General features: G+C 44.1%; 1 protein-coding gene across 2 annotated transcripts in view; it reads left to right on the top strand.

The window, feature by feature from the left end:
- The window catches only part of Lrrc28 (leucine rich repeat containing 28), a 129,505-nt gene extending 117,030 nt beyond the window's left edge, over nt 1–12,475 (top strand). For both annotated transcript variants that reach the window (XM_021168028.3, XM_021168029.3), the window contains one exon: nt 12,182–12,475. In XM_021168028.3, coding sequence (XP_021023687.1) covers nt 12,182–12,254 — 73 coding nt within the window. In that variant the 3' untranslated portion in view covers nt 12,255–12,475. The remainder of the gene's footprint in view (nt 1–12,181) is intronic.
- Nucleotides 12,476–13,256: the final 781 nt, after the last annotated feature.

The following is a 13,256-nucleotide window of genomic DNA, read 5'->3' on the forward strand; positions in this document are numbered from 1 at the left end:
ATGGAAGCTTCACTCTGTGGCATGATTGTTATAGACCTGGTTGGGGATCCAACAGGACGTGTCTATCTCAGCATTCTTCTTGGCCTCTGTGTGCCCGTGTTATTCACTTCAGGATATGTGCTGGACCCCTCTGCAATGAGGGGGGCCTTTTTAAAAAAGATTTATTTATTTATTTATTTATTATCTCTAAGTACACTGTAGCTGTGTTCAGACAGTACCAGAAGAGGGCGTTAGATCCTATTACAGATGGTTAAACTACCATGTGGTTGCTGGGAGTTGAACTCGGGACCTTTGGAAGAATAGTCGGTGCTCTTAACTGCTGAGCCATCTCTCCAGCCCCCTTGAGGAGGGTATTAAGACACATTCTGAAATACTAGGGGCTGGGACCACTTATAAGGAATTTGGAGAGATAAAACTCTACCCATAATGATCTCTAGTACATTTGAGATAAGAAAAACAAGGAAAAAACCACCACTCTGGAAACTTTACGTTTTTAAAATAAACATTTAAACTTATTCTTTTACAATTGCATGTATGTATACGTGCATATTGTACTTTGGTAATATACTCTTCCTTTGTCCTCTTAACCCCTTCCCTCTACTTCTACGCCCTTTGTCTCCCCAGATCTTCCTATGTTTGTGTGTGTGTGTGTGTGTGTGTGTGTGTGTGTGAGTGAGAGAGAGAGAGAGGGCGCTGACTGCATTTAGTTAGGATGGGAGGTTATGTCCTTGAGGAACAACTGGTGGTACCTCCATCACCTTGAACTACGACACTCCTTTCTCCCAGTAAGTGGCATCCTCAGGGAGGCGGGAGGTTCCATAAGCCCCTTCCTCTTCTCGCTGGGATGTTGATGGATGGGCTCAGTCCTGTGCAGGCTCCACCACCACTGCTGTGAGCTCATGGGTGTAACCACTTAGTGTTTCCTAGCAATCTTTCCTGTCCTCTGGCTCTTACAGTCTTTCCACAACGTCCCATACTCCACTTAGGGCTTGACACTCCAGAGTCTTACTCTCAATGCCTTGGCCAATTATAAGGCTCTGCTAACCACTTCCCACTGGAAACAGGAGCTTCTCTAACCAAGGCTAAAAGCAACAGTGATCTATGGATAGAAAGCTGTTTAGAGACAGTTGACATCACTTCCTCCGTGGGTTCAGTTCATCTTCTAGAATGGCTCCTAGCTCTGAGAAGCACTTCACTTATGTTTCCCTGCTATTATGGAGACTCCTGATGAGCAGCCAGGGGGAAGAATTGCAGAGGGCAGGGCATGTGGGAAGTGCGCTGAACAGCCATGCCCTCTGAGATCCACTGCCCTCTATACCACATTGTCTACTCTCTGGAAGCTATCCAAACCCAGTTCTTTCAGTTTCTAATGTACTTCATAGATGTAAGCGATGAGGTCACTGGCCACTGGGAACCAACTCAGATTAGCACTTTATGCTCTCCCAGATGACGGAAGATGGGGTGGGGCTGAAAGTGGGAACTGTGTAATTGTGCACTGAGGGGCCAGTCAGGTTATCCACATGCAGACAATTCCAAAGGGTTTATGATCATTGTCAGGAAAGGAACTTAAAGACAATGTGTGATTCCAGAGTGTTACTCGCCCCCCAACACACAGTCCATGCCTTTCTCACAAAATAACTCACTTTGTTCCAATGTGTGTAAAAGATTTTGTTTCCTGTAAGCCAGGCTGGCCTCCATAGTCTTAGGATCACAGACATGAGGCAACATGTCCACCCAGACATAGCCCACACACCTAAAGACACATGACTTTTTAAAGAGAAGTCAAAAATAGACACTGGGGAAAAGACAGCATCTTCAACAAATGGTCCTGGTCACACTGTGTGGCTACATGTAGTAGAATGTAAACAGACCCATATTTCTCACCCTGCACAAAACTCAACTCTAAATGGATTAAGAACCTTAACATAGGGCTGAACTCCCTGAATCTGATAGAAGACAAAGTGGAAATAGTCTTGAGCTCATTGGCACTAGGAATGACAGTAGAGGAGATTTCATGTCTGTATAACAAAGGACACCGTCACTCAGGCAAAGTGACAGGCTACAGAATGGGAAAAGAGCTTTACCAAGTATGTATCCAGTAAAAGGTTAATATCTAAAATAGAAAAAAAAAAAAAAAAACAAAACGTGAACATCAAAAAGCCACCCAACTTATAAAAGGGGTACAACTAAACAGTTCCCAAGACGAGAAACAAATGGCTGAGGAACATTTAAACATTAAGCACCTTTGGCATCAACTCTTAAATGTACAGATTCTTGTCTTAAATATTGTTTACATTAGGTACAGGCAAAACTTAGAATATTCCTCTTCCTAGGCAAGACTCCATCTGCAAACATGAAAGCAGACAGTGTCTCCCTCCGTTCCTGTGTGTGATGTGGGGCAGGTAGGGGATACACAGCATAGTATGAGATGAGAGAACTTTTGAAGGAAAGAAGGGTCCCAGGTTCTAACAAGCAGAAGCCCCACAGGCCACCATGGACTGTCTTCTTGGTGCCCCCTAGCAGGACAGCCCCACCCCTCAGGCTTGGTAAACCCCACCTCAGGCTGATTTTTTTTTTCCTTCAGGCAGAACGTGCTTACAGCTGGATGGCTCATGAGCCCATTCTGACCCATGAGACCCAAATGTCTTACAGTCCTCCATCTTCCTCTTTCCTTGACCTGTCCAAGAGAGCAGCATTTCTGCATGTAGCCACACAGTTTGACCACGACCACTTGTTGAAACTGCTGCCTTTTCTCCAGAGTCTATTTTTGACTTGTCTTTCAACCTGATCTAGTTAAGAAAGGTTTCCCCACCACACCATACTCAACATTTGCTTCAAGAAAGCTTGAATTTTCCAAATCTTCAAGGTCTGCTTCATTTTTGGTTAACAATAAAATTCCCCTGCTTTCCTTCTTTCCCTTCACATCTTACTGTAAGCGACAAATCAAGGGGTGTACTGGGCACCTGACTTAGAAACCACAGAGATGTTAGTTCACTATCACCTCTAAGTTCTGCTTTCTGCCTCAGAGAACGTGGCTCGGTGAAGGCAGAGAGCAGTCCATGGTTTCCAGGGCCGTGTTCCGTTATGTCATGGGGAGCACACTACATATATCAGCATTGTGTTCAGGCAACTCTGTGTCCCGAAGACCATAAAAACGCCCTCTCTAGTCCCAGTCTTTCCTCACCACATTCTCCTATCTTTCTGTCTGTAGCAGTTGTGAGCAGCATAGGTTTTTTTCTATCTTGTACCTCAAAGCCTTCCAGCCTCTATTAGCCAGTGTGGCACTATTTCCACATTCCTGGGTGTGTTTATTACAGCAAGCCATCACTTCGCTGTAGCAGGTTCTCAAGAGATTTTCATTTTTCCTCCCAGATTGAGAGAGAAGGGTTGACTGATTTCACGGACAATTGTGAGGACTGCTACTCAGAACTTCACGGTGGCACACAGTGCTTCCGAGTAGCAGCCGCAAGATCAGACAGGGTTTCTGTGTCTCGGGGAGAATGTCTTCAACAGCTCTGCTCTTAAGATTAGTCGGGGAGGCTCACCTATTGTATGGGAGGGAGGGATCTGCTTAACTCAAAGTCTGTTAATTTAAATATGAATCTCATCTTGTAAAAATGACCACAGCAACATTGAGAGTGATTTGCCTGAGCAGTGGGGGCCTATAGCCTAAGCAGTTTGCCATAAAAGCAGCTGTCACCAGCTTTAAAAGGGCTCACTTAACTCACCAGGGTAGTTAGAAACAGCTGCCTGTATGGCTCGTCCATAATGCTGGATTAAGTTTGCATTGCAGGCAGTACAGAGTGCATCTGGTTTGGGTGGCTAACAGCCCTTCTTTTGTGCAGTTGGGCCCTGAGGGTGCTGTGGAAAGCCCTAGCGCCAGGAGCTCCCGATTGACCGGTGAGTGGTAGCCTGCCATACATTTCCTCCCACGGTGTGCCAGGCTCAGGTGCCTCCTTGTTCAGCTATTGCTAAGCTGAGTCATAACCCTCAGCACTTCATGTGGTCAGCATAACTGTAATCCTCAGCGCACTAGAGCAGTCTCATGGTGGAGCTGGGATCTGAACCCTGGCAGTCAGGCTCCATCCCTGCATTTCAGTCACTGTATTGGATAGTGAGAATACTGTTGGAAGAGGCATTCAAAAAGACAAAACTAATATTCCCTAATAGTCTGAGCAAGATAGTTTTGAAATACATATGTAGAGCCAGAGCCAGGAGTGATGACATATGCCTTTAGTCCCAGCACTTGGGAGACACAGGCAGATCTGTGAGTTCAGAGTGAATCCCAGGATAACCAGAGCCGTATCAAAGAGAAACCCTATCTTGGAAAAGAGAATAGAAAGAAGCACACATGTGTATATCTGTGTGCATTCACATGCATATATGACTTCAGCACATGCACTGAAAAGCCTGAAAGATATCAAGTCAACCATTTTTGTAATTAGTCTTGGAAGGAAGAATTGGGAATTACAAAGTCTGAGATGCCTAACACTGTTTTGTGTTCCTTCAAAAAAATACTAGAGGCAGAGTGTTCTACAAAGAAAGAATGTTTATTCTGCTCATAGTCACAGAGACTCAAGAGCATGGAGCTAGCATCTGGTTAGCTGTGGCGGCACCTCAGTGACATAAGGACATGTGATGAGGCAGGAGAAGTGAGGCAGAAGACATGGCAGAAGCTGGGCTCTGCCCTTCATATTCCAAAGCCACCAGATCAGGCTCATTCACTCAATGTTCTGTCACTATGAAGAGAGACTGTGACTATAGCAGTTTCCTGCAAAGGAAAGCATTTAATTTGGGCACGAGTACATTTCAAGTTTTAGTCCCTTATTGTCATAGCATGATGTGTGTAAGCACACAGGCAGACATGGTAATGGAGAGGTTGCTGAGAGTTCTGTATCAGGATCCACAGGCAGTAAGAAGAGGCCATGGACCTGACTTGAGCATTTGACCCAAAGCCCATCTCCATGACACACTTATTCCAAAAAGGCCACACCTCCTAATCCCTATCAAGTAGTGCCACTCCCTAAGACCAGGTGTTCAAGTCTGTGAGCCAATGGGAGTCATTCATATTCATCCCAGCACAGGTATCATCCACTCATGACACTGAAGCTTCCAGGACCCTACACCTCATGATAGCCCCATTTCTTTTTTTTAAAAAAAAAATTTATGTATTTATTATATGTAAGTACACTGTAGCTGTCTTTAGACACTCCAGAAGAGGGCATCAGATTTCGTTACGGATGGTTGTGAGCCACCATGTGGTTGCTGGGATTTGAACTCAGGACCTTTGGAAGAGCAGTCGGCACTCTTAACCACTGAGCCATCTCACCAGCCCGATAGCCCCATTTCGTAAAGGTTCTGCCAAACATGCCATCATGCTGGCAGCCACTGTCAGCAGTTGACTTCTGGGGACAAGCTCCAGCCAGAATGTGGTTGGCACACTTGCATTTTTAATTTTCAACCCTATATGCACACAAGATTTTTTTTTTTTACAGTTCTAAACAAAATGTATGTGTGTAACACGTCTGTGAAAGTCCAAGCACAGTTTTGTGAAGTTGCTTGCTTCTTCCATCTTTACATGGGCTCCAGGGATGATCAAACTCAGGTCTGGAGTTCAGCATCACAAATGCCTTTATGCACTGAGCCACCTTGCTGGCCATAACAAAAAATTCCTAATTTACCAGAATGTTTGAAGATATGTTGCATAAAAGTATACATAATATCGACTGATTTCTGTTAATATGAATGTGAACATTTGTGTTTATGGACATGTGTATACATATGCAATATTACATATAAACAACTGTATATTTGTAGAAAAGCTTTGTCATGACTTACCAAAGAAGATAGAATTTTATTTTTAAAAATTGATAATCAATTTAGAAATTGAACCTTAATCGCTAAAACATGAGTAGGCCATTGAATCCTTGTAAGAAATACTTTGGTGCTCTGTGCATCTCAGAAGGCACACGCTGGCATGTATTGACCTATGTACAATAAAAGGGCCTGGGGGAGGCAGCAGTGAGGTGGCTCCATTCAGGCTGCTGTCAGTCCTGGAATGACACTCTGATTCTTGGAGGGAATCTTAGTCTGTGCTGCAGAGTGACTACATGAGCGCTGTGGGTTTGAGGGCCTTGCACCTTGGGACCAGGACCCTTTGGTTAGGTGTGCAGGACACGGCCACACTCCCTCCTCCCTCTAGATGGCGGTCTACTTTTTAATGACCTCTTCCAGATAGTTCTTTCCTCGTGTGCTCTCCTGTGAGATGTTCCACACCTCCTTGCCCTTTCTTTTATTCCTATCACTTACTTCTAGAAAACCAAGTCATATCAGAAATACATTATTTGCATGGATGTTTGGGATTATTTTTCCCTCTAAGAGAAGCCTATTGACACCCTCAAGGTAACTTATGCTAGGTCCCATAAGAAAAATACTCTTCAAAAGATATATATTTGTTTGGTTTTTATTTTCCCCCTAGGATTAGGATGGAACCTAGAACCTCCCATGTGCTAGGCAAGTGATGGGCCACTGAGCTATACCCATTCCTGCCCTCCTTACATTTCATCTTTTGAGGCCAGGACTCATATGTTGCCCAAACTGGCCTTGAAGTTGCTGTTCTCCTGCCTCGGCCTCCTGGGTAGCTGGGAACACAGGCCTGTCTTAACTAACTGCCAACAGGTGTTCTTTCTGTTTCTTTCTCATTGCCTTATTCAGAAATTACTAATAGACCACCTACTGTGTGCTGTGCTCAGTACTAGGAATTTACAGTAACTACATTACCTAACTCTTCCTGCTCCCAGAGTCTGGGGCAGCCTCTGGTTCTGCACAGGGATGTTCTCGTGAGAAAATTGCCACGGCATAAATGTAACAGTATACGACACACTGTTAGGTGACTTTTCCACAAGTTATGTGCGTGGGACTTCATTCTATCAGCTCATATAAATATTATTCTTCTTTTGGCTTGAATTTCTGTAATGAGTCAAAGATATGCTTTTTATTTTTAATCAGCAAACACATTACAAGAGAAAATCCCACATTTCTCGCGATGCTTGTGGGCTCTAGTCTGTGCCAGCAGCGTTGTGATTTGTCTCGTAAGGAATCATCGTAGTTCTGTATTTTAAAACTAGCTCAAATGCTCTTTCTTCTGCCTCAGCTGTAAACACACAGATTCTACGTATGCGTCATGCCTCGAGGTCTTTGTAGAACTTGTCGGCAGCCTTTCCTAACTGGAGCTATTGCTTAGTTCTCTTTCTCCCTTAAAACCGTCAAGCCTCTGGGGCCACAGTGAGCACACAGTGGACTTGCGTCAGACAACTGAACCATCCACACAATATACAGACACAGCCTGTTGCTACAGGAGCCTCTGGGAAACATAAGTATACAGCCTTGTCGTGTCCTTGTAGCCCAGGTAGAGCCTCTGGGCCACTCATCCTGCCAGCAGGCCTTCATAGACTTACCTTCTTTTACTTAGAGCTTAACAGTTAGAAGCTTACTGGTTCCAGCATTAAGGATAGTATCCTTGCTACGAAGGAGTTGGCTTCCTGTAATTATCGTTAAAACCAAGACTAAGCTGGAGCACTCCCCAGCAGTTGTGTGTGCTCCAGAGGCATCCAGTCCCTCGGCTTCTGAGGGCAGCTACACTCATGTACACAGCCCCACACAAACACACACAAACAAGTAAAGCTAAAATAAATCGTAAAAGGCAGAGTCCACTTTTATCAGCTAATTCTCCAAGATGCATTATACACTTAATATCTTTTGTGTCTAAAGCCATTTTACTTGTGACTTATACAAATGTATATATCCCAATGTCGAATAAAAATAACTACAGGTAGAGTTCTGACTTTAATAATAGAGAAGGGTGGAAACATTGCTCAGCATCGGAGTGCTTGCCTAGCATGTGAGTCCCTAGATCCTACCACCCCACACTATCAAAACAAAAACTTAACAGCAATGGAAACTAACAAAAAGCGTATATAATTTCCTACAGTAAGAAAAACAATTCCAGCCAGGCTTGGAGGTTCAGGACCAGGGAGTAGATGAGGCAGAGGATTGCAACTCCAGCATCTTCCTGGGCTGTTGAGTAAGTTCAAGGTCAGCCTGGAAAACAAAGTAAGAAAAAAGACCATGTCTCAAAGTGGAAAGTAAAAGCTGGAGACATAGATCAGGGCAGAGCACACTTGCCTAGCACGGGTCGTGCTGTAATTCCCTGGGACCACAGAGGGGAGCTCGGCAAAGCCAAGTTTCCTTACTGCCCTTTGTCTTTTAAAGACAGGTTTGCTTAATTTAGTTGGTTTTGTTTTGTTTGTTTGTTTGTTTGTTTGAGACAAAGTCTCTGTCTGTCTCTGTCTCTTGGTTTCTCAAGACAGGTTATCTCTGTGTAGCCTTAGCTATCCTGGAACTCACTTCATAGACCATGCTGGCCTTGAACTCAGAGATCTGCTTTCCGGTGCCTCTTGAGTACTGGTGTTAAAGGTGGCATCACACCTGGCTTACTCTGTAGCCCAGGCTAACATGGAACTTGTGTTGGTACCACCTGCCCTTTAAGGTGGGTCTTCTACCTCAATTAATTTAATCTAGAAAATCTCTGACATGCCGAGGGGGTTGTTTCCATGATGATCCTAAATCCTGCTGATCAACAGCGGCGATCAGCCATCTCTGTTACGTACACTCATGCAGCTTTTCTAGGATCCTAGTCCATTTCTTCGATCTGCCTCTCACCCAGCATCAACCTGCAGCTGTCATAGGATTAACAACGCAAGTAGAGTTGACAGCTTATTTCCTTCTTCTCTTGGAAGTTGTTTTAGCTCATTCTTGGGTCTACGTTTTTTTGTTTTAGTTTTTGCTTTTTAGCTTATTCTTGGGTCTGGTTGGTTGGTTGGTTGGCTGGTTGGTTTTGTCTCCAAAACCCCTTTTTAGATTTCCTATGAGAATTACGTTTAGCCCATAGATGAGTTTGCTCAGAACTGATGTCTGCAGTACTGGATCTACTGATGAGTGTGGTGTGTCTCCACTGACTAAGGCTTTCCTTTATTTCTTTTATCAGCAACTGATGATTGTTAGCATACAGATGCTGAACTGCTTTGTTTATGCCCAGAGATTTGGTTTTCTTTTTGTAGTCATAAATGGTAGTTTTACTTCAATTTCCATGTGTTCATTGTTAGTATAAAGAAATACAATTTGTTTTTGCAACTGTCTTATTGCTGGTACTTACTGGTTTTTTTTTTTGTTGTTTTTTTTTGTACATTACAAGGATTTTTCTGCCTGGCCAGTGCATAAGACCTTTACTTCTGTTTGCCTTTTTCTTGCTCTATGGCAGAGGTTAGACTTTCTAGCACTCAGCTGTGGTTCTGAGAGGAACTCCTTGCTTTTCTCATCTGTCATCTTAAGGGAACACCGTTTGCTCTTTCGTTGCTAATAGCATTTAGGGTGAGAAGTGTATGTTGCCAAATGCTTTGTCTTCCTGTCTCCCTCCCTCCCTTCTCTCCCTTCTCCCTCTCTTCTCTCCCTCCCTTCCTCTCTTTTCTCCCTCCCTCCTTCCCTCCCTCTCTCCTCCCCTCCTTCTGCCCCTCTCCCTTCCTTCCTCTCTCCCCTGCTGTCCTCTTTCTTTATTTTATTCTGTGTATTACTGCCTGCATATATGTATATGCACCACATGCATGCCTGTTGGGTCCTCTAGAACTGGGATTACAGATAGTTGTGAACCACCATGTAAGTGCTGAGAACTGAAACCAGGTCCTCTGCAAGAGCAACAGTATTCTTAACCTCTGAGCCATCTCTCCAGTCCTTTCTTTCTTTAGAGGTACAGGTCTTATTCTGTAATCATGGTTGGACTAGGACTCACTATGTAATCCAAGCTAGCCATTAATTTATGACTGTTGTCCTGTTGTATCCTCTCAGTTCTAGTCTTCCCAGAATGAACCACTACTCCTAGCTTAAATGCTTTGTATAAGTATTATTTAAGATCATATGATTCTCCTTATTTAGCTTGTTGACGCATTGATAGATTCAACTATTTAGCCACCTTACATGCCCAGAGTGGCTCTCCCTTGATCTCTGTGTATTGTTTGTTTGTTTGTGTGTTGTTTTAATCCCTTTTGATGTTACTTGTTGAGTAACTTTTAGTCTAGTCTCATGAGAGATGTTAGTCTATCATGTTCTGGGGCTTAGGTTTTGTTTGGTTTCTGTTTGATTTGGGAGTCAAGCAAATACTGTCCTCATGAGTTGGAAACTCTTCCTTTCTGTAAAGGAAATTATATTAAAGCCTTATTGGTCTTTTCCTGTTAGGATTTAACTGTTAAGGTCTAAGAAACCCATCTGGTAATGGAATATCTTTTAAATTACAAATCCAACCTCTTCAGTGGTCATAGGTTCCATGAGTTAGCAGAGGTGAATTCTGGTCATTTGTGTTCTTCAAGATAATGATCTTCTAGGCTGACAAGTTTATGTATTAAAAAATGTTCATACTGTCCCTTATGTCTCTTTGTGGTACTACAGGCCTTGAGTATTAGTGGGTCCTGCCTCAATAGAGAGAGGCTAGGCACTTCCTTTTCCAGCAGCCACCCTACAGGAGGCCATTGAAACCTTTTTTATGTAAGAGAACATTAATGTTCTTAGGAGATAGATTGGTTTCCAATATGATGAAATCTCCAAAGGCTCAAGATTCTTAGATTAGTTCTTCTCGAAGCCTTAAGTTCCTGTCCTCATCAACCCAGATCTTTGCCTTACCTAAAGACCTTCACATCGCCCTTTCCCAGAGCTAAGCAGTAATTGATGCACAGGTGGGCCAGCTGCAGTTGGGATCCACAGCACCGACATAAAGTGGTGTTGGTGTACCACCTTGTCTGTAATTCCAGTCCCCAGGAAAAGTGAGCCAAGCAGCCAGTCTAGCTGAACTGAGAGCTCTAGGTTCAATCGAGGAACCCCTGCCTCAGTATACAAGGCGGGAAGGTCAAGGAAGATGCACCGTATCCACATCTGGTCCCCACATCTATGCATACACATGCACATTCAAACAGGCACCCATACTACACTTACACATATGAAAAATCAAGATACCTTTAGTCTGGTATCTGATTTGCTATCCTCTGAATGTGGGCTTCAGCCATGTCTTTTAGCTCATGAGAAAATTATTTATTAAGGGTCACTGTAGAAATTCTCTCACTGTGTCTTGAACTGAGGCTGGAAGACATTAAGCATATCTGAGTTTTGGTTAGTTTGGTTGATTTTTAATTCTGTTCAGTCAGAACTGGCTATCTCACCCCACAGACTTCCACGATGCTGTGGCCTTTGGGTGTTCCGACTGCTTGCTCTCCCAGAACCTTGCCACTCTCTGTCACTCCATCTGACATTTTGAGTGCACATGATGAGCAGTGCAGCTTCAAGGGAGAAAGGCAGAGTTAGGATTCAGTGCTGAGCAGTCAGCACAGGCAGTCCTGGGAAAACAGCAAAGCACTCTCACCACACCAGACGTCGGCTCTCTGGGTGGGAAGAGGAGCCTCTAAGAGCCTGTGCTGTCCAAAGCACATGAGGATCCCCAGGGAACTCGTGACTCACCACACAAAGGTGCCCAAGCAGGAGAAGAGTGTCTCCATTATGTAAGACCTTGGAGTCACGTAAGCCTTCTGAAATTATTCTGTGAGCACTCTGTGTGAATGCGTTAGGATGAGTTCCTTCAGATGGTAGGGAGTGCTTACGCTCTGCAGTGTGTATGTTTTATAGCTAAATTGGTGGTGCTTTTTCTTTCTATGTTGTTGTTGTTTTCGTTTTGAGTCAGGGTCTGACTCTGTACCTCAGGCTGCCCTGGAACTCATAGCAATCCTCCTGCCTCAGCCTCCAGGTAATGGAAATATAGATGTGAAAAATTATACTTAGCTGTGACTTTTATAATGTATTTCATGTTCTTTGATTGCCCTTTAGAAGATGAAAAAGCTTAGCTGTTAACAGGTGTGGTTGCCATCCAAACCCCTCTAACGGAAGGGGCACACATGCACATACACGCCTTACCTGCAGCCTGGGCTTAGATTGAAAACAGCACCTTACATTTCTACAATGCAGTCTGCTGTTCATGCCTAGTCACTTGTTCTAACAAAGAAAGAAGTGTCTCCAGTGGGGAAGAACCAGAAGCTGCACTCCTGAGCTAACATCGTTCCTCTCTCCCTCCGTCTCTCCCCACCCCCAGGAGGACAAGTATTGGCTTTGTGGCTTACTGCTGCTCCACCCAGTGTCTGCGGACTTTTAACCTGCTGTGTTGATAAACACTCAAGAGCCTTAGGAGCACTGCCAGCTCAGCCACTGCAACTGCCTTCCATCGCCAGTGTGTGCGGCTGGGCCAGGAGAGACAGACCCTTCCATCCTGCCTGCCCTGTCCTGAGGAGGGCTGTGCTGAACTCTGGGAATGTCCTGATTGGGCTTCACAACTAAAAGGCCTTCGCTTTTCCCTCAAGTTGGAATACATCCTCCCCCAAATTAAGGACATGTTGTCTTCTGTGTTTTTCTTTGTATGTGAGTGTGTCTCATATATAAACTCAGTCAAATGAGCTTCCCCACATCTAATTTAAACCGAGCTGCAGTTCCCTGAAGAACTCTTAATTTGATAATAGAACCAAATTAACTGTTGGATGACATACGTTTGGTGATGATCCTGTCTTTCCCCAGAGGATGATTTCCCCTGGAGATTATTCTTAGGAGCTTCTCCATTGGAAACTTGTCACTTTCTAGAGTCTCTGCAACGCCTGTGGCCTCAGCAGCCAGCATAGCAGGGCAGGGTGCCCGGGCTGGAGCAGTTAGGCTCCTGCAGAGGCACAGCTGGCTCCAGAGCACACGCCCTCTGGAGACTTCCTGTCTTATTTCTAAGTTTTGCAACCTATGAAGACGTTTTTTTGAGAGGAATTTAAAAACAAAGATGTAGACACAAATTAAATATACTTTTGTTCTAAACTACTACAGAAAAAGACGTTTTGAATTTTTTTTTTTTTTTTGCTAAGATTTTCCTCTAATTGGGACGTTTGAGGCATCTGATCCTGTGCTGTGGATGGGGCTTAGTGGTATTTACCTGGTACATGAAATTGCCTTCATTTTCCTCTGACTTCTCCCCAGAGAAACAGAAGGAATGAACGGGTCTACATTCCACCTTTGCAAAAATCCCATGAGCTTTCCCTTGCCAGAGAGATGAGCTCTCTGGGGAGACAGCTGATTGGCTCTTCCTCTGAAAGGATGCCGCCGTAATCTGCTTTACTTTCAGGTGTTGGTTGGGC

The sequence above is a fragment of the Mus caroli genome, unplaced genomic scaffold, assembly GCF_978045245.1.
Source record: "Mus caroli unplaced genomic scaffold, Mus_caroli_1 scaffold_8, whole genome shotgun sequence".
In the NCBI taxonomy this organism is placed as follows: Eukaryota; Metazoa; Chordata; class Mammalia; order Rodentia; family Muridae; genus Mus; species Mus caroli.